The sequence below is a fragment of the Hydra viridissima genome, unplaced genomic scaffold, assembly GCF_058129835.1.
Source record: "Hydra viridissima isolate aposymbiotic clone 2 unplaced genomic scaffold, HvirCarnegie_v1 scaffold_11, whole genome shotgun sequence".
NCBI lineage: Eukaryota > Metazoa > Cnidaria > Hydrozoa > Anthoathecata > Hydridae > Hydra > Hydra viridissima.
In genome coordinates, this window is record NW_028324310.1 from 14,492,446 (window position 1) to 14,517,500 (window position 25,055).

At 28.4% G+C, this 25,055-nt stretch overlaps 3 protein-coding genes and 1 long non-coding RNA gene across 10 annotated transcripts in view; 2 read left to right on the plus strand and 2 right to left on the minus strand.

Annotated features, from left to right (window-relative positions):
* The first annotated feature begins 2,895 nt into the window (after window positions 1-2,895).
* Window positions 2,896-8,332, plus strand: LOC145191611 (uncharacterized). Of its 2 annotated transcripts, none has more exons than XM_090066374.1 (13): window positions 2,896-2,988; window positions 3,120-3,226; window positions 3,860-3,966; window positions 4,080-4,175; window positions 4,925-5,035; window positions 5,111-5,196; window positions 5,324-5,365; window positions 5,469-5,536; window positions 5,924-5,972; window positions 6,949-7,306; window positions 7,396-7,532; window positions 7,713-7,779; window positions 7,864-8,332. In XM_090066374.1, exons 1-13 carry the CDS (start codon window positions 2,914-2,916, stop codon window positions 8,220-8,222), a joined length of 1,662 nt encoding a protein of 553 aa, XP_089922500.1. In that variant the 5' UTR covers window positions 2,896-2,913; the 3' UTR covers window positions 8,223-8,332. The 2 variants fall into 2 exon arrangements, with proteins under 2 accessions (XP_089922500.1, XP_089922501.1); XM_090066375.1 differs by having other exon boundaries at window positions 7,867-8,332.
* Window positions 8,333-9,136: 804 nt separating this feature from the next.
* LOC145191608 (uncharacterized) lies at window positions 9,137-13,652 on the minus strand. Of its 2 annotated transcripts, XM_090066376.1 has the most exons (6): window positions 13,513-13,652; window positions 11,535-11,747; window positions 11,142-11,295; window positions 10,825-11,034; window positions 9,965-10,508; window positions 9,137-9,621 (listed from the first exon to the last, which is right to left on the minus strand). In XM_090066376.1, the coding sequence occupies exons 2-6, from the start codon at window positions 11,697-11,699 to the stop codon at window positions 9,441-9,443; spliced, it is 1,254 nt and encodes a 417-aa protein (XP_089922502.1). In that variant the 5' UTR covers window positions 11,700-11,747; window positions 13,513-13,652; the 3' UTR covers window positions 9,137-9,440. The 2 variants fall into 2 exon arrangements, with proteins under 2 accessions (XP_089922502.1, XP_089922503.1); XM_090066377.1 differs by lacking the exon at window positions 11,535-11,747 and having other exon boundaries at window positions 13,513-13,626.
* Window positions 13,653-16,970: 3,318 nt separating this feature from the next.
* The window catches only part of LOC145191571 (putative N-acetylated-alpha-linked acidic dipeptidase), a 15,893-nt gene continuing 7,808 nt past the window's right edge, over window positions 16,971-25,055 (plus strand). For 2 of the 5 annotated variants that reach the window (XM_090066370.1, XM_090066371.1), the window contains exons 1-9: window positions 16,971-17,755; window positions 19,796-20,081; window positions 20,293-20,415; window positions 21,894-22,071; window positions 22,396-22,495; window positions 23,052-23,129; window positions 23,219-23,304; window positions 23,650-23,772; window positions 23,981-24,063. In XM_090066370.1, coding sequence (XP_089922496.1) covers window positions 17,553-17,755; window positions 19,796-20,081; window positions 20,293-20,415; window positions 21,894-22,071; window positions 22,396-22,495; window positions 23,052-23,129; window positions 23,219-23,304; window positions 23,650-23,772; window positions 23,981-24,063 — 1,260 coding nt within the window. In that variant the 5' untranslated portion in view covers window positions 16,971-17,552. Of the gene's footprint in view, window positions 17,756-19,795; window positions 20,082-20,292; window positions 20,416-21,893; window positions 22,072-22,395; window positions 22,542-23,051; window positions 23,130-23,218; window positions 23,480-23,649; window positions 23,773-23,980; window positions 24,064-25,055 lie in introns of those variants that run through there. The other 3 variants (XM_090066372.1, XR_016444872.1, XM_090066373.1) reach the window with 3 other exon arrangements.
* Window positions 17,815-18,524, minus strand: LOC149882348 (uncharacterized). Its single transcript, XR_016444873.1, has 3 exons — window positions 18,420-18,524; window positions 18,119-18,205; window positions 17,815-17,950 (listed from the first exon to the last, which is right to left on the minus strand). It is a non-coding gene; the product is annotated as an uncharacterized LOC149882348 (long non-coding RNA).

Sequence of the window (25,055 nt, forward strand, 5' to 3'; positions counted from 1 at the left end):
AGTTTCATTCAAGTATTTTTGTTTAGGGGCCATAGTTTTTGACGTAGCTTTTTTCCAAAAAATGATTAGTTGCTGTAAATAATATAGTTAATAATAATCTAGCATTAAGAATAAAATATTGTTGAATTGAAAATTTGAAAAATATTCATTTTCATTACAAATTATCAACAAAACATTTTTTTAGAATTAATCTCTGTGCATGCAAATTAACAATTAAAATATATAACTGGAAAAGAATATTATTCTTAAAAGTGTAATTTCACATGAATTTTGACTACCCTTTCAATATACAACAACAGTTGTAATTTTGTTAACTAAAAATTTGGTTTGGGACCACTGTAGGAGCTTAAACTTTTTTTTGTACATCTTTATTAGGAATGTCAACCTCATGATTATTTTGTTATTTTCTTTTAACACATTTTAGCAGAATTTATCTCAAAAATGACTCAGTATGATTAAGTTCTGTTTTGTATATATGTGTGTGTTTACATACATACATATATGTATATTATATTATTATATTATATTATATTATATTATAGTATATAAAGACCATATTTATCCCTAAAATGTTTTTATTTTGCTTAAGTTTAAAATTTACTGCAAAGTTTTAGAAAGATAAAACATCATCTGGGGATCCACCATTCATTTGAAATTTTGTATTGTTCCTGAATTGCTATTTATTTAGTTTTCTTCTTTTTGCTTATTTATTGTATACATTTTCTATCATCTTGGTAAGGCATCTTAGGTAAATTCTAGAGTTTTAAAATAATCAAATAAAGGTCTACAATTGAACTGCCTTAGATTTTTTTTTTTAAAGTTTCTACATGAAATTGGTCATGTAGAAATTTTTTTTCAAAAATTTTTATTAAAAAATTTCCACATAACAAATCAATGTCATAAAATTTTAAAATTGTTCAGTTATTCTGAGATTCTTTTGCTTTTTTTGCAGATTTGGTTGTTTGGTTGTTTTTTTTTCTGTTCAGCAACTTCAAACACATTCTGATAAAATCTCCTTCACTCGAACAGATGACAAGAAATCTTAATTTAGTTTGCCTCCTCAATTGGAGCAGTTGTTCATGACAATCTACGGTTGCAGGTTATTAAGAGAATTTTAATATGAAATCTTTCCAGTTTTCAACTTCTTCTATCAGGAACTGTGGATCTGGCTTCAGAATATAAAACATAGACCATGAGTCTGATTCAACAAGTTTTGAAAGGGCTATTGACAGGTTAATAATAGATGTAAAGTTTGGTTTTCCTGTACAAACCTTTTCTTAGGTGATTCTAGGTCCATTTAAGGCTTCATTACTAGTATCAGTCTGTGATAGCATAAGATTGTTTTGCTGGAGCTTTACTGTTAAAGAGAGCAAGAGGAACCATTTCAAATGTTAAATAGCAAAGATGCAGACTAGAAGCCTTAATTTGTACTCTTTAAAACTATTTGTTTAAGGCTTCATACCTCAAAAGTGACTGATATAATTGTAAATTGTTCCATGGTGCATTTACTACTGAATTGCATTTTATCTACAATAAACTATAGAATAGAGTGCTGAAGTTAACAAGTTCCCTCATCTTTGAGACTTGTTGTTATCTGGTTAAGGTACCTCTAGACAGTTTTTTAATTTAATTTTAATTGAGTAGATATGTTCTGCCATCCATTTTGAGCATGGCTCCTGGTCTTTAAAATTTGCTATTTTTTTTTATTCATAGATGGAGAGTTTACTCTCCATCCTGTTAACTCCTACATCTAGGAATACAGTGCATAAACTCTAGTCACCTATTCAAATCAGCAATTCTGAATGGGCAAGTTTGAGAACACCAAATCTGCAGCTGTCAACAAAATTTTGTGGATTTTTAATAAAAATACCTGACAAATCAAAACAAGCCAACAGTCCATCAATACTTTTGGATTGAATGAATGCAAAATTCTTTTTGAATATAGAAAATAAGTTGACAGCATGAGGTTGAAGCCTTAATCTGTAGGTTGTCAAATACATAACTTCATCAACATGCTGACCTAAATAATACTTTGTCTGAGTTATCTTGCATGGCGATAATACTGTTGTTACATGACCTGTGTTAGAGGATGTTATGTTGAATACCATGTTTACATTTGAATCTGTACAGTTCCATGGTGACAGTAGGTCAAAAGTAATATCTGAAATCTGTTGCCAAAAATAATATCTGAAATCTGTTACCAAACTTGCAATTTGTTCTGGAACACCTAGAATTTAGAGTTTTACCAACAACAACTGTAAAATATTCTTCTAATTTAATTTGATGTTGGGATCAGCTTAGAATCCCAATTCAAGGTTTTGGGGGGATCCACTGCTCTCTGATATTGATTGCAATTTCATGTCCAACTTGTCATCTTGATTTATCAAGAATTTAAAACATGGGAACATTTTAAGTTTTTTATGAAATAGGAGCAGTATTTTGGGACAGGGGGAGTATATTTTATATATATGTTAGGTTTATAACTTTTGTGCTCTTGTGTAATTTAATAAACATTTCAAAACTAATGAGAAAGACAGTTTGATTTGATATCAAGTGTCTTTTATCTATAAAGTAAAGAGAAACTTAAAGTTAATTTGTCTAAGCTTAAAATTAGTTTGTCTAAAAAAACATGATAATTGTATTTTATGGTATAATTATGGTAAATACTTTCTAATCTTTTACAATATATAAATAGAATTCTTTTAGATTTCTAAAAGAATAAATAGGACATAAGTAAATATTGTAAACTTCATAAAGTAGTTATACTTATAAATGTATATGTTAGTATGTTGTATTATTGAAAGTACTTGCCCATTATGCTTTACATATGTGTAAATATCATTTGTGTAAATATTTATATATATATATATATATATATATATTTATTTATTTATTTATGCATAAGAAAAAATAATGGGAAAATTAATATCCGATATTCCAGAGACAAGAACAAATACAAAACGAAAAGAGCAGAATTTACCAACCAAGGTATAAAAATGTTATGATTTTAATTTAAAATTTTGACGAATCAACTTAAAGTAAATATAGATCTTTCAATAAAATGCAAATAATTGAAACTAAGTTAATTTCCAGATGAAATCTTTTAAACTTTTTTACAGTTAGTTATACGTCGTCTCCCTCCAACTTTAACTGAAGAAGAGCTTAAAGCAAAGTTACAACCTCTTCCACAACATGATTACTTTCTTTTTGTTGGTCCTAATTATAGGTATTGAAAAAATATTCATTAATTTGTAATGTTGTCATTTTGAGTTTTACTATGCAAGGAAACCTTTTATTATAAAAGAGGGAACAAAGATTTTTCTTTGAAACAGTTTTTAATTTGTTGTGTGTTCATAAGAATTTCTCAGTGTGTTTCCGAGCTGCAATAACAGCTGTGAAGCAGAGAAAGATTCACAGTTTTTTCTCCCAACTTAGAAGAGTATGTAACAATTGGTATTTTTAAATATTTGCATTATATTAATGATTAATGATGAATCTTAAAGTGTTTATTTGATCAGAATTCAATTAATTAGATTTGTGATAATCTCATCAGATAAGATCTATATATATATATATATATATATATATATATATATATATATATATATATATATATATATATATATATATATATATATATTGTTTTGCCCTCAAGAGTTTCTCATAAGAACAAAACAACAAGGTTTCATAATTTAGAACCTATATTCATTATATTATTTACATATTATTTATTATCTATATATTACTTTATATATTTATATTATATATCATTTATGTTATATTATATATTGCTTGTGTATTACTTATTACTTGTTATTATGTTTTTACTCTACACTTACTTATCTGGTTTTTTTTATAGCTTTGGCAAAGATGGTTTTACTCGTGCATACATAAACTTTATTGAATACAATGATGTGATTGAGTTTCGAAATAACTTTGATGGATTCTTATTTTATGATAATTTAGGTTTAATCAAGTCAAACTTTTTTCATTTAAAGTTTTTCAAAGTAATATTAATTTTTTTAAAAACTAATTTAAAGAAATAAATTTTTCATTCAAGTGAAACTTTTTTTTTTAAGGAAATGAATTTAGTGCAGTTATTGAATACGCACCTTGTCAGCAAATACCTCGTATCAAACAGAAAATTGACCAAAAGATAAATACCATTGATAAAGGTAATTTATTCCCAACTTTTAATTTGTAGTTTGTTTTTTTTTTGTAAAATTTCTGCAAAAGCACATGTTGCATGCGTTGTCACAATATACAAATAAAATTTTTTTTTAAAATATATAAACATGCTTTTAGCTTTCTACACCTACTTCCCTGTAGCCCTATACTCAGTGTAAGCATTACCATGATAAAAATGTCAAAAATATTTTATCAAAATAAAGAACAGCAATTGTTTTAGAAAATATGTCGTAATTATGAAGTTAAAAGTATATCATAATTATAAAATTGAAAAAATAATAATACATTATATGTTAAAAATAGCAAGTAGTTTTTTAGTATAAAACTAAAAAATGAAGATTATAAAAATGTCATCATCTGAATCATATCTCATAAATATTTCATGATACTAAACATTGCACTTATATCATCTGAATCATATCCTGTGCATGTTTCATAATACTGAACCTTACATCACTGCTGCATACTTTCAATTTACTGAACACATTGAACAAATCTACAAATTTATTTTCTTACATATAATCTTGTTTTTTTGTTTTTTTTAATGAAAAATAAGGTATTTTGCAGTTATTTTCATTAAGCATACACCAGTTACCCTTATTATCTGATTTGCCTTAAAAGCTTTATAAAACCTAGAATTTGGGGGTACTTTACAATAATTTACAGTCAAACAGTTATCAACTGTCTCATAAAAATTGAATAAATGATTTTTGAGGTTTTGTTGCTCTTACTTTAGATCTTGATTACTTGCAGTTTTTGGAAAACCTTGGAAAACAAGTAGAATTACTTCCTAGCGCTGAAAAGTTTATCGAAGAGCTGCAGATGATGACAACAATTGACAAGAGGAGTAGGGTTTCTATATTCTTCATAAAAAATGTGAAACGAAAAAGAGAGGTGTTAGAAAAATACTAAATGTTTTTAGAAGAGAAGATACGAACTCCATTGACTGATTATCTAAAAGAAAAGAGAGATATTCGTATTGCTGCTAGACAAATGGCTGTTGCACAAGTAATAATTTCAATAACTTTTTATTTTGTTATAAAACTGGTGTATGCTTTTGTTATATGTTAGTTTTAAACAAGTTTTAATGCAAAAAAAGCTTAACAAACTTTTATTTCTATTTTTAACTATTAAGCGTGAGAAAGAAAGAAAGCAGAGATTAGAAGAAAAAGAAAAGGTAAAAGATTCAACATTTAGAATTTGTTGTTAAGAAGATTTTATCCTATTTGTTGATTTCCATTATATAGTTTTTTCCATTTTTTAATGACCTGTGTTTTTAGAGAAAAGAAAGAGAAAAAGAAAGAGAAAAAGAACGCAAGAGTAAACAAGATAAAGAAAGATTTGAAAGGTATTTGAAAAATTTAATTATTATTTTGAAATTCATGGTTTCTTTATTTAAAATTTCTTTACTTATATTCTTACTGTATGTACCAGTGTATAAGCTGAAGCTGTATATACTGACTGAGACTTAAGTTAACTCTTAAGTTTTTATTTTGTTTAAAATGGTTAAAAAGTGTTCTTTAAGAACGCATCAAGACAAAAAACATCTGTGGAAAGTACATTTTGATTTATACATAAGTGATAAAACATTAAACTACTCTTTTCAGTTAAAAGGAGGTCAACTTAAAAAAGTAGTACTTTATTTCTTCTTTTTTATTTTTTAATAAAAAAAAAATATATATATAAAAATACTAAATAATTTAAATATTTTTAAAAAAAAGTAAAAAATTTTTAGAAAAAATGTTGAGAAAGAAACAAAAAGTGAAAAAAAAGAAAATAGAAAGGTGAAAGTTTTTTTTACATTTATAGATTTAAGTGTCTGTGACTATATTTTCAGATGTATATTTTTGTATACATAACTTCATATATTTACATTATTTGACTGTTCATGAATTTTTTTGTGTGTTATAAACAGACAGTTCAAATTGCATTATACATGGTTTTACCTATCATAAAAAAATTCTCCAAACAGAAAGAAAAAAAAAAATAACTATTATAATGTAACAGAATTGACATTACAAGCATCTTCTCTTCAGCCTAAAATACTTAAGATCAAAAAATTAGTTGGAGCTGAAAAAAAAGATTATAAACTGAAAGGACTGCTCAAAATTTTAATATCAGTTTGTTGTGTAAATTTGATTTATTGTACATGTGACTTTCAATTTTGTCGCAGTTTTTTTTTTTTTTTTTTTTATGTAATTCAGTTTCATAAAAATCATAATGGATAAGTGTTAAAAGCCACCATTATAGTTATTTAAACTTTTTGATGTAAAGAAAAAAAACTTTTTTTACAATAAAATAAGTGTTTCGATATTTTACAAAAAATACTTTGTAATTATGATCTCCATTTGTGGATAAAAAAAGTTTCTTGTATAGTTGTGGAACTGGTATGTAAAAGTTTATTGATTCTCTGGAGATTTTGTAGATCAACCAATTGAAAAGTCTTCTGGTCATATAAATTCAAGTTGCTATCAAACTGCACTAAGAAATGTTTCAGGAGTTATGAGAAAGTGAATGGAAAATGTTGTGATAAAAATCAGTCATTTTTACTAACTTTTTATATATGCATAGTTAAATCTAAAGTATAGATCTGTTGCCATAAACCTTTAAAAGGAATTTTTCCTGAGGTCTGAAATTTATTAGGTGTTGCTGAAACATGTGTGCACCATCCAATATAGTAGCGCATGAAAGAGTTGAGTGTTGTATAAATACTTAACATAATATCAAAGATGTTTTTATTAAAAAAAATATTTCATTCAGGAAAAAGCCAGTGACGATACAAAAGGAAATGATACTGTTGTAAAAGCTGAGAATGCAGCGGATAAACCTACTGAGCAATCTAAAGGTACCGATCCAAATAGGATAGTAAAGCATTCTGAGAATAAAAAGCGGTACACTGAACGACATGACAAGTATCGTGAAAAAGAAGAGCGACAAAGTCGATCAGGTCGAACTGACGGAGGCCAAGACAAATATAGCGATGATCGATATTATGTTGATGTGCGCAAATTTCGCAATTCCCGTGATAAAGAATCAAAAAAGATAGAAGATCCAAAAGAACGAAACAACTTTAAAGAATCTGAAATGGAGAAAACTGAAAAATCAAGCTCCAATCAAGGCATATTCATTACTAAATTTTTTTGTGAGGTTAGGAGAGATCAGGTAATAAAGAGTTTAATTAATTGAATTTAAATTATTTCTCTGCAGAGGTCGCCAAAAAGGTCAAACAAGAGCAAGAAAAGAATGAAGAGCCTAAGTCTGTCAATCATAATAATCCTACTCCAGTATCCTCTGAAGAATCAGGCAAATTAGTGGAGTCAAGCTCTATAAAATCTGTAAAAAAGGTTCGCTCTTTAAAAAGGTTTTATCTTTCAAAAAGTTATGGGAATAGTGAATTCCCAAATTTTAAGTTATGAAAAATTAACAAATAGATTTTGTATCAGTCTTTTCGGAACTTGTCAATGTCCTCTCCTCGTCCTACTCACAATATGCGTGTTGTTATTTCTTAATTCTGTTTCTTTTAGCCTCGACCTGAGATAAAGATTTATCGCCCCCCCTCTGACCGATCGTCATCTGCTAAAAGTGTGAAAGGTATTTCTCGAGTTTCAAAAAAAAAATTTATAAAAATATTTTTTAAAAGTGAATTCCTTTTTAAAAATAATAACTTTCTTTTAGCAGACGAAAGAAAAGATACAGATAAAGCTAAAGGAGAAAAGTTAAAATCTAATCGAGAAAAGACACGCGATTACCCGCGATCGAGTCGCTACGATAAGTACGATAAACCACATAGTGATACTCGGAAAAAAACTGAACGCTTATCTGAAAACGAAAATCGTTCATCTCGAGACAATAAAAGTGATAGTTTGTCTTCTTATGACAGATCCCCGGATAAAATACTTGAAAAAGTTAAGCCCGATGTTAACAAAATATCTGATAAAGATGAAAAAACTGCGAAAAAGTCAAACGCTGAAATTGAGCGAGACAAAGAATTGGAGCAGGAAAGGTATCGAATGAACTGGTTAGTCAAACAATAAACTTTTTTAAAAATAAATTTCTCTTGTATTTAAGTTTAGATAAGAATTCAAGACAACTTTTTTTGTGAAATAAATTTTGGTATAAAATATAATAAAGCTTCCTCACACAAGATGAAAGTCCTCTGTTATTTGCTTCTTTAATAATTTTAACTTAATAACAAGTTTAAAGGAAGTAGTTTTAAAAAATCGAGTTAAAAGCCATTAAAAACCTACCAACAAGAAATCATTGTTGAAAAAAACAGCTTTTGTTAAAATTGAAAACAATTTTTAATGAATTCAGTGACTAATTTAATCAACACATTTAAGCATAGTGGTGTCTCCTTCACATTACGGTGTTAAGATCTATTATCCGTATAACAAAGAATCTTTTTAAATGTAACTACAGCTTAAATATTTGTGATAACAAATTACTTGAAGATTTAAGAATTTAGATTTATAAAAATATGATAACATAAATATATAAAAAAAAAGAAACATTTTCTGTCCAAAATCATCATACAGACAAGATCCATTCACAGAGCCCAAATATTGTGTCGACATAACTGATAAAGATATTAAAGATAACATCTTAATTTTAACAGGTACAAATGGTTTCTTTTTTTAAAACTATGGTGACAATTAGAAAACCTGATCCGGATCGTCAAGTCGGTATCAAAAACACAACATATTTTACAAAAGATCACTTGGAATCTAAAATTGCTGATGAACAAAAACATCAGGATGATTTTTACTGTGGGATGGTTCCTTTGAAGATGTTAAACAATCTCTAACAGCGGTTAACAATAAAAGTTTTTATTTTAAAGCAAAAAACAAGTTTTATTCAATTAGAATTGGTGTAGTGAAGATTGGTCAGTTTATCACCAAAATAATTGAAGTCCTGATGAAAATGTAAAAACAAAAAATGATAATAATTATCTATAAAAGACAAAACTCGGATATAATCTTAAAAATATTTTTAATGTACAGGATTTAAATAACTATGTCAAAAATTATTGTGATAATTATATTGATAAATATAATAAAAGTTATGTTGACCCCCTATAGTTTTAGATTAATTAACATCGATAGTTAATTAAAATAAATGTAACTTTTTATAATAAAAAAAATCTGATAATAAAAATAGACGACTTCTTGTAAATAAAAAGTAAATAACATTTTCTGTGATGATGAACAGATCTAACTTCAGTTGTTTTTTTTTAATCATCTTCGGTTGCCGGTTTATTTGCATTTTTTTGGTTTACATATAGAGTCTTTCTTTTGGTCGTTAAAAAAACACGAACGAACTTTGCATTTGACGAGTAGTTCTTTAGATTTTATTCCACGGAATGTGATACTTGGAATTAGTAATTTTATGAATGATCCGTTTGAGTCAACAATTTCGACTCCATCGACCGGACATCTAAAAAAATAATACCAACAGTTTGAATTTAATGATTTTATTAAGGGTCTGCGTATCGTTTCATTCCCATACCGTTATCATTCCGATATGATATCGAAAAAAAAAAATCGTTGGAATGACGAGAGTTCTGGTATATACCGAGATTTAAACTAACTACAATACCGGTTAAAAATTTTATAACGATATTACGTCGTAATTATTCCGATGACGCTTTTTTTTTCCGATGTCATATCGATATGATAACGATATGGAAAAGAAATGATACGCAGACGCTTAGATTTTATGTTTGCGATTTTTTTTTTTTATTAACTGCAGGTTAGACTACAAACTCAAAAATTCATACCCATCTTTAACAAGAGTGTATTTTATTAGTTTAGTTGGTTGAGCTGCAGAACTTGCGTAACAATAGCTTGGTCGGAGCGTAGAATTAGCTTTGTTTGATTTTTTTGATTTGAGGACAACTAAATACTTTTCGGAACTGCTGACTTCCGCTGTATTTGTTTCTTGAACCGAACGAATGTTAATTCTACTCTCGCTAGATTTATCTTGAGAACGGTTGCTGAGCAACATAATGCGAAAAACGTTTTTGTTTTGCAGTAAGTAATCGCATTCAAAGGGTACTTTAATGTAGCGAAAACGGATTATGGCAGACGTTTCATTGGTGACCGTACGAATTGCATTGCTATATATAACCGAAGTTAGCGTGTAAAATACTTTCGTTCCACATTTGTTCAACTTCGTATGGAAAATGAAATGTGTTTCGTTTTCTTTCGGTTTGCAGCTTGCATCAAATAGACTTATATTTCTTGTGCCTAGCTTAAGATATGATTTTAAAACTTCAATCTTCATGGCATCTGCCTCGCAAATAACTCGGCTAATGTTAGGTGCTATAAATAATGCAATCGTGAATTAAACAAATGTATCATAGAAACTCAGAAAACTACCAAAACAAACTACTTTTAACGTGTCAACGTATAATAAAGTTGCATAAAATAATGTATAAAGAGTATAAATCAAACAAACAAATGCGATAAGAGAAAAGAACGCCACGTTTTTCGCGTTTATACTTTCAATAAAAAAAATTTAAATAAATTCAAAAGTGAATTTATGAAAATTATAAAGAAAATTTATGAAATTTGTAAAGAAAATTTTAATTTTCAGTATTTTTAATATTGTAGTAGAGTTTGTTAAAGTTATTCTTACCTAAGCACGTTCCTCGTATTAAGCCAATTTTTCGACCAGTCATGCACTCTTCTTTTCTTAACTCGCATTCGTTACTGTAGACCTTGTTGTTATTTTCTCCGCATACAGGTTCAGAGATCATTTCTATGCATTTTGGGCAATCACAAAACGTTCCCCCGTTTTCATAAAAACATGACTTTCCGAAAGGGCATTGTACCATATGACACATTTCTAGATTTATATAAATACATATATATAATATAATATAATATTATATCATATTTTTTGAAAGTATGTTGTTTCATTTACACATCCGCTAAACTCTGAAATCAGCTTACCATGTTCACAGCGACCGATTAAAGCTCCAACTTCATGAATTTTTCGGTTATTGTAAGTTCTCAAACGTCTGACCATGCATTGTAAGGTATGGCCACACTCTCCGTGAATGTGATTCCTTCCTCCACACCGTTGTCCTTCAGTTTTAGCACATACCTATCAGGAAATATAGTTTTTAAAAAACAAATGCAGAATATATGGATAATAATAAAAATATTAAAAGTTAATAACAGTATTGCGAGAATTACCGAAGTTTATACTATGTTATGAAAAAACTGAAATCAGTTTTGTCACCCATTACTTCAAAAAATGTTTGAGCGTAGCTATGCGATAGAACCAAGAAAATCAATGAGGTTTTTTAAAAGTTTTGTACTAAAAACATAGAAAGACCTTACGTCACAGCAGTTGCACGCATCTCTAACTTTCCCCGCTAAACAACCTTCTGGTTCAACACATTGGGCTTGGTTACAATTACACCTCAGTTTTTTACTGTTATAACTATCAACAACGCTACTATAGTAACAAGTAACAAGTAACAGGAACCACTTTTGCATGAGCATCTTCGAAGTACCAAATAAAACTCACAGCATAAATAATTTGTTTTTGCACTAAAAGTATAGAAATATAATTTAAAGAATTATTCATCTATTCGCCAAACTTTTAGGTTTGACATTCGGCAATAGAATTTTAGAAGCTAAAAAACATAGTCGGATTAAGGACCGAGTATGGCTGAGGCTAAAGACAGTTTATCATGAAGACAGTTTTTCATGAAGACAGTTTATCATGAAGACAGTTTATCATGAAGACAGTTTATCATGAAGACAGTTTATCATGAAGACAGTTTATCATGAAGACAGTTTATCATGAAGACAGTTTATCATGAAGACAGTTTATCATGAAGACAGTTTATCATGAAGACAGTTTATCATGAAGACAGTTTATCATGAAGACAGTTTATCATGAAGGAATTGTTTGCACTAATTCAAAAACAAAAGTAAAAAAAAATCTTTCATTTGTTATTTATTATCAAAATATTTATTTCAATGAGTAATTTTCTACAAAATATGAGACTGCAGCTTTCTCAGCCTCCACATTACTCAGCACAAAAATCACTATTTACTACTCTGTACCAGACTTTAAGCATTGAAATGAATTCTGCATTTTTAAAATTCTTATACTTTGATAACAAGCTTAGTGGAAAAACGACTCCCTTCACGACAAATCCTCAAATCAAATTTCAGGTAACTACAATCTCTTAGCTTTTTATCCAATTTTTAGTGACATTCAAAAATTAAAGTTAACATTTAAAAATCATGGTTAATTTAATAAATTGATTATGATTAATAATAAAAAAATCTCCTGTTTAAAGTCCTACCGAAAATAAAGAGTTATTCAAAGAAGAGTTACTTTTAGTATGATGCCATAACTAAAGAAGAGTTACTTTTAGTATGATGCCATAACTAAAGAGAATGCTCTACGAAAATCAAAACAACTTTTTATGACATAAAAACAGCGAGTAATCTGAAAATTAAAAGTGTAAAATTAAACACTCCTTGTTAGGTTCATTGTTGTTTCAAATAAAAACGCCTTTTAAAAAAAAAAGGTTACAAATTAAAGGCTTTCGAAAAGGGGACAATTAGCTGTTGTAAGTAATTAAGATTTTTCTCCTAAATAAAGTTTACTAAGCATTTAAAAAGAATTATTGTTTTACATGCGTTTAAAAAGATAACAACTTATTTGTAAAAAGAATTTTCTAATTTCCGTATTTACTCTTATTTTAGTTGAGCAATCATATAAAAGCTTCCGATCAAACTGATTATAATAAGTCACCTTCTTCGACATTTATATGTAAATCCACGCATAATGTTTTTGTCTACAGATATCTTCATTCAGAAATCAATATCGATTGCGATTCTCAACCGATCTGTTTTAGAACTGAGTTGGACTCTCTCCCCTCCCCCTCCTCCCCCGTCTACCTTCCTTCACAATTTCTAATGGTTAAAATTTTAAAGTAAAAAATAAATTTTATTAAAGAAGTATTTGTGCCCTAAGAAGGGCGGTAACAACCCATAAGAAAGCAAAAGCACTGTAGATCTTATAATAAAATGGTTGTAGTGTGCAGTTATACATGATTACGAAGACTTTTAAACTTATTTATCACTGTGAAAATCCTGTGTTTAAAGCATAAACGGAGTTTAGCTTTCGTGATGTTCAGCTTGAATGGTACTTTTTAATCAAATGTACAGTTTTTTTACTAAGTGATCAATCCATAAACCAAAATGTAAAATCCTTTATTAACAAAGATGTTTAACTCGCCATTTAAAAAGTACAAAATAAATAAACGAGAGAAAAAAAACAAAAAAAAAAACTCACCATCAACGAATGAAAATTCTGAAACGAAATTTACTAAAAAGGAACTTTGACTCTTTAGCACCGAAGAGAGAAAAAGAACTTCGGGAAAAGGACGCTGCGTCACAAATAACCGTTTGTTTACAATGATAAATACGTTACCGTATATAACATCATATTTGTCAACACTATTCCGGACTATGTTTACGGAAGATTGACTATAAGCGATCAAATTTCATTGCAATATCTTACAAAAAAAAGCTTGACGAAATAAAAAGAGACTTTTGTAGAAACGTGGTGATTGTGCCGCTCATTGAATATTTTAGTGGTTTTGGAAAACCTTTTGGTACAATTAGATAATTCATCAGAACCAAAAAAAAGTGCTCTTATTACAAACTAACATTTGTTCCAATTTTAAAGATCTCTAGATCAATTACTGTGATAACTGAGACTACACGTGTAAGGTCGTCGAACGTTTGTTTGCTTAAAACCTATGTCAAACAGTTTTAGTCTTTTTATGAGGCCAGGCTGCACTGAACGTTCAAAAAAAAATGTTTTTGAAAAAGTTTTTTTATAAGAAAAAAGAAAATTAAAGGTTTGAATCCGGTGTTTTGCATTCGATAGAATTACTATTAATTAGCTGTGATTGGTTAATCCAAAATTTCATATGTTTACTCTTTATCATAATCGTAAGTACGTGCTACTTTATATTTTTATCTTGCATTTTAAGAGAGCTACTTAAAGTGTAATCAGTTTCAAATCAACAGTAAGTTGAGATTATTCTCACTTGTTCGATATAAGCACTCTTTTTTTTTCCGGACTATTTAGCATGTATTTGGTCATGTCTAGAACGTAAATATTTTCTTTTTAGCATTGTCCCCACTTACTAAGAGTGGATTTTTGTTTAACTGAAAATTTCCGGTTAAACCTTGTAGGGTGAACTGACCCTTGATTAGCCGAATAAAAGTACATGGTCATTTTACCTTCAACCGGTCAGAACAAAAAATCTTTTTAAAATAACATTAAAGTACTTAAAAGCAAGAATAAAAAAATTGACTTTATTTAATCGTAAATGTTTAATATCAAATATATAAATTACAAATACGTCTGTGGTCATTCGCTGTGCAGTAACGTAGGCCTTACACTCTAAGTATCGGTCATTTAGTTGATTTTTTGCATTTTGAAAATTACTTTTACCAGTACTATATTTTTCTAAATTTGAATAATTAAAAAACCAGTCGGGATGAAAAGAACAATTAAATGCATAAAACGTTCTTAAAAACGAGGTTTTGTTTTCATGCGAAGTTTCACCAATTCCTTTTTAACTCAGAGTTAAAATCATACTACTCGACATTAGTGAGAGAAAGAATAGTTAGGCTCAGTAGATTACGTTAAACTAAGGTTTGTAGGATTTCAGACAAAAAGACAAAATTTAAGCTTTTTTTTTAATTGTTTGTCTGCTAATACAAAATATGATCTTAAGTAAAGCTTAAATATTTGATTTAATCCCACAAAACACTCCTGACAAAAGCCACTTCAAAAAGTATGACCAATTACTGATGATTAAGAGTTATTCATATCATATTTTGTATATAGGTATAACCAATTCTTGATGATTAATTGTTATTCCTATCATATTTCTATGTAAGTAAAACCAATTATTCATGATTAATAGTTTTTCAATTCCTTTTTCTTTAAGCCTATTCAATACCAAAAAGAATGATTATTTACAATGCAGCAGCGCTATGGATATTTGAGACCGTCAAAAAATATATATATTTTTGAACACAGCATGGTTTCTATTATCATGAATTTAGGTGCTAGTATCACCCATGGAAAAATTTAGACTTTTGGGTGACCTGATAAGCCTTGCACTTTGGGTTTGAAAATCGTTTTTTTGAATAAAATAAGGTTCCGTAGTTATTCGCTAACTGCTTAATCTTGGATGAGATCTTTCTTCACTTGGTTAAGAACACAAAAATACTTTTTTTAAAGCATTCACTTTCGTGAAATTGCCTCGAAGTTTATTGTCCATTGAACAAGAACTCATAGCACTGGATGTGACAATTGAATTTTGCTTGTGGTTCATGAAAAGCCAGTAATGATAATACTTTAGAAGTTTGATACTAGTTAACACCTCTGCTCTTCCTCATTTTTATAGAACTTTAAGCTAAAAATAATAAACACACCGTCATTAGCAATACATAAAATAAAGATAACAGTTGTTTTTAAAAAAACGTTTTGAGGAAATTAGTTTTTTTTTCATAAGTGTTTTCTTTCAGTCCGGAAATCTTAGCAGTATACCAATGAGTCTAAAATGTACTAATAAGTCATACAACAGCTAAATTCAAAATAAAAAAATAAAAATTTGTATGTTTAAATATGATTTTGGTTTCTTTCGATTGTCCCTAATAGATATACGTGAACTCCGATTTTTAGTTTCCTAATTTATAATATTCAGATATAATTAACACAATTTAATTAATTATAATACAGATGCGTTTGTCCGAACATGTTTTAATAAGTTAAGTTAAAGGTTTAATGTTAACTTTGGCTTAAGTTAACTTAATATTCAGAAACAGGACCGTCTCGGCCCTGGCAAGCTTGTTGGTCGCTTAGGACCCGATGCTTCAGACGCCTCGAGTGGAGCCTATTTAAAATAATTTAAAACATTTGTATTTTTTTAAAAAAATTTTTATTGCGAGATTTTTGCTGCAGGGGCCACTTAATATATCTATACTTATACTTTTTTTTACTGTTTACAAAGCCTGGTATTATGGGGCCGCCGGCTCCTTTACGCTACTCGTAAGACGAGTTGCTTTCTTATTTGTTCAAGCTTTCACAACTCTCAGTAATGAGCAGTGAACTGATGATTATTTGATGTAGCCATTTATACGCACGCGTAGCCTTCATTTAAGGTGATTCCTATAAAACGGAAAGTCAATTTTTTTTCTGAAATGAGTATTTTTTTCTGAAATTTTGTAAATGAAATATTCTAATTTGAAATTTAACTCTCTTTCACTTTTTTTTTTTCAGTTTATTTATGCTTTTCACAATATTGATAACTTTACACAGGTAGGTACAACCCCCAAGATCAGGAGAAAGATGAAAGTGATTTTAAAGCATTAACTTTTGCGAAGAACTACAACCTTTAAACAATCTCGTCCCAATCTCCCCCGTGCAACTGTTTCAGATTTTCTACGAGAGATTTGTGCAAATTAACTGGAAAACATTTATCCAAATGCCTATGTTGCTCTTCGTATACTGCTGACAAGTCCTGTCACAGTTGTTTCTTGAGAAAAAAGCTTTTCAAAATTGAAACTAATCAAAAACTATTTACACTCAACTATAAGTCAGAGGAGATTGGTAGTACATTCAACATCATCAATAGAAAGTGATTTTTTGTTAAGAAAGCGACTTTTCCGATATTCTAGAAACTTTTGCTTCAAAAAAATCTAAAAACTTGTAGTTCGCAAAAATATAGAAGTGTAGTATACTGAAAATGTAATGTTTATAGCATCTGATTTTTATCCTAAATACAAGTGTAATGAAACCGCGGTTCAGTCCTTTTAGCAGCTGAAAGGCATCAAAGATTCCTCTTTTTCTTTTAAAAAAAAAAATAGAGTAAGGGCTTTGCAAATACTTCTCGCCCAGGGCCTCGCAAAAAACCTAGTACGGCCCTGTTGAGAAAATTTGTTTAACATTGTTTGCATCTAATAGTTAAAGATTGTATCCACTATGTTAATTTTTCAAACGTTGTTTTTACCTGCACGACTGTCGATGTTTTTTTCGAAACGAAATAGTTGAAAAACTTCGGCATTAAAGTCTTTTTAAAAAATTATGCTCTAGTAGCAAGCTATGCTTTGATAGAAAGATTTTATATTGCAATAAAATAACATCAAAGCAATACAAAAAGTTCACGGAGAGAACAGGCTGTACATTAAGTTTACGGGGGAGCATTGAGCAAAATTTGGTTAGCTTATAAGTTCATGGCTTTGTAAACTCAATAGTAATACATGGCTAAATATTTTTATTAACAAAAACATTTTTAGAATTAGATTTAAATGAATCGTAAATATATTGTGATTGGTGCTTTGGCATCGCTGGCGTGTTTTGCTTTTGGGATTGCAATTGGCTTTGCCATTGGAAAAGATAAATTTCCACCTCCTGTCTTCAAATCTTCAAAGATTCAAGAGGCTGAAAGAATCAGAAATCACCGTTCAATAACTGATAGTATGAGTAATAAGATAATTCGAGACAACCTAAAGTGAGTATATTTTTTGTACTCAAAGCTTGAATTGTTTTTTTAAAAGCTAGTCTTTTTTTTTTTTTTTTTTTTGAAATCAACTTTCTTTCTCATCTTCTATCTTAAGTGGAAGCCTCTTGTCATCAATTTATCTGTATGCCAGCACTTTAATCTTCTCTTTGGCTGCGTTTAAACGATGCCGTATGTCACTCAACACTAATAAGCAATCATTAAAGGCTACGCAAAAATTACTTTGATTTCGTTGAAAAAAAAAAAAAAAAACAGAAAATAAAAGCATGAAGGAATATAAAAAATCAGAAAAATAAAGAGTTCTTATCGTTTTTCGTTATCAAATGAAGTTGTTACAAATATTTGTTAACTTACATCATCAATACGAATCAATGATACTTTTACTGAGTAACTCTCTATTTAAGCGGCGTAAAATAGTCGTATTTCTTTGCTTGACAGCATCTGAAATCAGTAGACATCGGACTTTGGTTTTTCATTTTTTTACGATTAACAACGATTAAAATAAAAATTTCTGTGTAAGTTGTTTAAAATAAATCTTATTTAAAATAATCTTTATATTTAGACAAACTTTTATGTTAATTTTATATTAATACAAATTTAATGCAATCTTTACATTAATACAAATTTACAGGATTTCAGAAAAAAATTGATATACCTTGCAATCCTTTTGTTATTTTGTTTCAACAAATTGCGCAGAGTTTGCTATTAGAGCAAAACTGATTTAATTTGATTAAAAATAAATTTTAACGGGCAATTTTACGTATGAATGTAAGCATGTCACACCGAAAACCTGGCTGTCTTAAACGCATAAAGAGTTCTATTATATCAAGCTTCAGAAAATTAGATTTATTTTAAATAAATTATACAAAAAATGTTATTTTAATCTTTATTAATCGTAAAAAATCGAATTACAAAAGTCCGATTTCTAGAAATCGGGTGAAAACCAACTGTAAAGTTCAATAAATCTAATAAGCATGGGAATTTCGGCCTTCGAAATCGACGAAATTAAACGAAATTCATGTTTCAATTTCGTATCGAAATTTATATTGAATTTCGAAAGACGAAATTTTTAAACATTACAAATTCACGAATTTCGAAATTAAAACTTATGTTTAATTTCGTGTCAATTTCGTTACTTTCAATGACCCGAAATTATACGAAATTTTTTCGCGAAATTAAACAATCCAAAAAATCGAAATTTCGTTCTCAATTTCGATCCGAAATTGAAACACGAATTTCGTTTAATTTCGTCGATTTCGAAGGCCGAAATTCCCATGCTTAAAATCTAACCTCTGACTGATAGAAGAAATTTTCCTTTTTTTTTTTTTACTGTCTTAAGACCTAAACTCTTCAACGCAATACGTTGGGATAGGGAAAAGAAACCCGTTTTAATTAAAATTTTTCCTGTAAAAAGAATTAAAATAAAACTAAATGTGATAATATAAAAACGTGAAGCGAATTAAGGAAAAACATTTTACGCCGCTAAAGACAAAGAATTTCCATTGTTTTCCGTTTCGACTGAAAAAGTCGAAATTGTAATTAAAAAACAACAATTTAAGTTTGCAGAATATTTTACATATCCATCTACCATACATAAATAATCTAAAATTGTTAATCCAGTTGCTTATTAAATTATGCATATTGATGATGATGATGAGGATGATGATGATGATGATGATGATGATGATGATGATGATGATGATGATGATGATGATGATGATGATGATGATGATGATGATGATGATGATGATGAGGATGATGAGGATGATGAGGATGAGGATGATGAGGATGATGATCTTAATCATGATTCATCATCATCATCATCATCATCATCATCATCATCATCATCATCATCATCATCATCATCATCATTATCATCATTATCCTCATCATCATTATCAATTTGTTTATTCATCATCAACAATATCATTATTGCTACTCCATAATACAATGTTTCAAATAAAAAAAAAAAAAATTATTCCAAATATAGAATTTTTAGTTAAATACAGTTTACACACTTATTCTTCTTAGATACTTAACTGATTTGCCCCATGCACCTGGCTCAGAGAGGAATAAAGAGCTTGGAGATAAGATTGCTAAGCAATGGATTGATTATGGATTTGATAAAGTTGATGAATTTAAGTACAATATCTACCTCCCCTTCCCACAAAAGCCAGCAAATATATCTGCTTTAAATGAAGATGGCACAATTGCAAAAAATGTAATCATTAACAATGAGCCAGCACTTTTTGATTCAGAGAAAAAAGGAGAAGTCGATTATGCTTTTAATTCATTTGGGACTAGTGGTGTTGTTATTGTATGGATTTCTATTTAAATTAATTCTATACTTTAAATTTTTTTTTTTCTTTTTTAGTAATTGACCAACAAATTTTAAAGCCAGTCACTGTCTACATTTTTACATTCTTTTTTATCATTACTCCTCAGAATTCACTTTAATCTTTTTTTTTATTTGTTTAGTCAGCCATATTATTTTAATAAAGTTGTAATTTAACTAAAACTATATCTAGGCACCTATAGTGTACTGTAACTATGGAGAATCAAAAGACTTTGCTCAACTAGAAAAGCTCAACATAAGTTTAGTGGGAAAAATTTTGATGTTCAGATATGGAAAGGCTTCAAGAAGTGCAAAGGTCAACAGTAATTAATTTCTTAAAGTAATTTTCCTATATTCTCTCTTGGTCCTATAAGTTAAAACCTTTTTAAAGTTGATTTAATTTTGCTTTTCTTTCAAAGAAAGAATACAATGCATCAGCAAAATCCAGCAAAAACTCAAGCCTATTTTTTCTGAATTTTCTTCATTAGGAAAAAGATGAACCATAAATGTTTTTATACTTGTATATACTTGTTTGTAAACAAGTCTATAAGGATTGTCCAGGATTTGTTATTTGACTTTGAAATAGTGTAATCAAGTCTTTTTTCCCAGTATACTCTTAAAGCTATATTGTGAAAATATTTTTACTTGTCAAATCTTTTGAATATCGCTATATTATTGAACTTGGAGTTAGTGTTGTTTGAAAAATATTGCTTGGGGAAACTGAGGACTAGAAATCCCAGGAATAGATGTGTCTTGATAAGCTGTCATCTATTTATTTGTGCAAAAATTTAATATCTGTATCAAAAGAACATAAACTAAAGTATCTACCTTTTTTTTGCATGGATGCAAGCCAGTATTAGACCTGATGTCCCCATAAACAATCTAGAAATCATTATTGCAATGTGGATAAAGAAATTGCAGATGTAGTCAAAAAAAAATTGCAAACAAATTGTTGAAAATACCAATACCCAATAATTTCAGAATGAATAAACCAATCTTCAACACAATTAGGTGTAACTCAATATAAAGAGTCTGCTGAGACTGGAGTTGCATCTGATTTTCTATAAATTCAATATAAACATTGGCTTACTAAACCAGTGAATCAATCTACAGCTGATAAAAATTTCGAAGCTGTTGAATGGTTCAAATTATATGAGTTCTTTACAAGTTGAATAGAATGCCTAGCTAATCTGGATTTTGTAGCAATAATAACAATAAAAATCAAGGTTTCTGGTGTAAAAAAGTATTTGAAGCTGTTTCCAACTTCGAATAAAAAGAAAATTTCAACATTTCAAAAATTTTATTTTCATTGAATATTTGTAACACAACAAATGTTGTGTAAGTTGCACAGCATATTGGTATATTAAAGATAGAATTTTGAGAAAGTTAAATTCTTTGGTATTTTAAGACTATTTTTATATATATTCTGTTAAAATTTACTTATGTTCAAGAGCTTTAAGTCACCTCTAGAATACCTAAATTAAACTTGGAAATGTATTTAATGTTAAAAAAAAGCCTTAATTGTGTATATAGGGAAAACCTCACTTGGCTATATTCTAAGTTGAGTATTAATTTCTGGACAGTCCTACAGTCTATTTATCTGAGTTAACAGAAAAATAGATTCATAAATTTTTAATTAAAATAAGTTATAAATCCAAAGCTGTTGAATCTGGGACTCAAAAACTGGGATAAAAAAGTTTAGTCAAAAAATTTATGTAAAAGTTTTTTAATAGGAAATTAAAGCTCTTTTATATATAATAGTAAATTGAAGCTCTTTGATATATGCATTTTTAGGTTCTTCAGACTGAGTTACGGGGAGGCATTGGTGCAATTATTTTTTCTGATCCTTATGACAATAGTAAACCAGGAGATATTTACCCTAATGGATTCACTGGTAATAAAGATGCTATACAAAGAGGAACAGTGAATAGAATCAATGGAGATTCTTTGTCAGAGGGATATCCATCAAAGGGTTGTTTATTTATTAACCTTATAACATTTTCAATGTTGTAATAAATACTAAATTTTTCTTACATTATTATTAATAATGTTATATTATATTAACATTTATCATATATTTTCATTTATTTTTATAATATTTGTTAAAGACCTTTTATTCTAATAACATTTTTCTTAAATATTGAAATTCTTGCAAATATACTTTGGTTAAAGATATGATAAATGTAGATCAAAAACACTTCCTCCTTCCCAAAGATTATTTATGGTACCCTGCAAGAAAAAAGGTTCTTTCATATCATTTTTTGCTATTTTATAATTACTGTCTTTTTATTTTCAGATGGATATTTTCGATTAAGTGAAGCCAAATACAGTACAATTGATAATGTAAAAATTCCATCTCAACCAATATCAGAAGCTCATGCAAACGAAATATTTGCGTAAGGTGGTTCTAAAAACTACAAAACATTACAGAATTTCTTAACAGTAACTGATTATAATTTTAAAAACATAATTTAATGATTTACAACACTTTTTAGATAATCATTATTAATGTAAGATAGTAATAAAGTAAAAAGAGCATTAAAAATTTTTTTTTTCCTTCTTTCACCAAAAAAAAAAAAAAAGGTTTTTATACAAAAAAAAATTCTTTTTTTTATAAAGTCATTCCATTTTAAAAACAACTTATGATTAACATTAATGGTTTCTATGTTAAATCTACATATATTAATAAATATCCAAAAAAAAAAAGGTAGCTTTGGCACAGATAGACGTAAAAAATTTATTAATGAAATAACACACATCATTCTGATGTACTATTTAAAAAAATTAATTAATGAAATACCACACATCATTCTGATGTACTGTTAAAAGTATATTAATCAATGAAATTAATTGATTAATATATTTTTTTATGATTAATTGATTAAAATTTTTTTATTTATTTATCAATCATAAATTATGCTGAGTATAAATTATTAATCAATGCAATTTTAGGCTTTTCACTGACGACTCTGTAGCTGTTCCAAGTACTTTTAAAGGTGGTTTGCCAAAATATGTTTTGCAATCTGGCAGGTTTGAAAATAATTAGTTTTGAATACTATAATAAATTGATAAAAGGTTTAAATCATTTTTATTGTTTAGTTAATAAATTTTTCCTGTAGAAATTTTAGTTTGAGGACAGACATTAAATTTGAAACAAAGTCATCTTATACTTATTGTGGAACAATATATGGAGGCATTGAATCAGGTTGTATTAATAATCATTTAGAATTTTATGTAGAATTCAATCCTAATCTTCTCAAGTCATTATCTTCCATTATCTTCCTTAAGTCATCATTATTCATTTTACATTAAAGCAATCGTCATTTTGCATTGAAGAAATCTATCAAGCTTTCATGAGTAACAGATTAAAGTTATCATAAGTAACTTTTATGATATTAATTGTATTGATGTTTGCTTTTACTTTCTTTTTTTTTTAAAAAAAAAGTTGTTTATTTTAAAAACAATACTCATTGGTGTCTTATTTGTTTTAAAGATCTTAAAAATAATGATATATTTATTATAATAATTTATTTTTATTCGTTTTTAAAAGACCGCTATGTGCTTTTGGGTAACCACCGAGATGCATGGGTATATGGAGCTGCAGATCCATCCAGTGGAACTGCAGCTATAATGGAGATAGGGCGTGCATTGGGAAACTACAAGAAAGAAAAAAGTAATATTAAGCAATAACTTTTTAAACTTTTTTTTTAAATGTTCATAAAAATCGGAAAGAAAAGACATTTTTATTAAGTTTATACCACTTATATATAAAAATTACTGTAAGTTAATTTTTAATCGAAGTAGGAATAATATAAGGAATAAGATAACTAATATTTTTTATAAATTACTTTTTTATGAATAAGATTTATTTTGTTTGTTAGATTGGAGACCACAGAGAAGTATTAAAATATGCAGTTGGGGAGCAGAGGAACCAGGTGTATTAGGCTCCTATGAATGGGCTGATGTAAGCAAATTATAGCAAAAACCTTTAACAAGCTATTAACTATATACATTTTATTTTAATCAACACTCCAACTTGAGTTTGAGGAAATAAATCTATGTGTATTTATATTATTACAACAGGTGAGATAAAGTTTTGAGACAAAATTAAAACGCTTGTTTCTTCATTACCTTTCTCTTTAATTTTCTGATTATTTTATCAAAATGACATAAAAAGGGATGAAAACAGCTAACTATTCACAAATTAGAAAAAGGTCCCTATTCTTCAATTTTTTATAATTTACCTTCCATTGTTATCTGGACAACTTTCATATCAATCTTTTTTAAATGTCTTTTGATCCTGTCTGCCAACTGTACAAGAACCTTTACTGGATAACACCAACCATACCTTTGGTGCAAACTTCTCCTTACACTAAATTTTACATATGGTGGACTGGTTTGTTTGTTGCATGAATAAAATCCTGCAATCTTGGATAAATTTAAATAATGAATAAAATCCTGAATTCTCGATTAAATTTTTTGCAGTTGTTTGTTCAATTTACTTGGACAACCTGATCTTGTCACATGGTGTAAATAAGAAAAGGTTGCCCAGTAAATTGAACAAACAACAGCAACAAAAGTTACCTATTTGCTAAAACATTTTTAAGTTGAAAATGTTTTACCAAATAGTAATACCAAATAGTAATTCCAAATAGTGGAATGATAATCGAAAAATCTTTTATATACAGAATGAGACTTATAAAAATAAATGATTTTCTTGCATGGCTAGATTGCTTTATTTAGCTAACCATTTGTCTCTAAAATCTCAGCCCATCTGTTATTATCTCTTAATTTTTTGCAAAATACTGTAAGGGATAGAGTTAGCCCCCACTTTCAAATTAGTCTCTATTTTGCTTTAGCCCACACCCCTAAAACTCAAGTTGTTAAATAAGCCCCTATTCTGAATAAATCCCCAGGTGGTCAACACCATTGTCAGTCATTTTTTGTTATACAAAA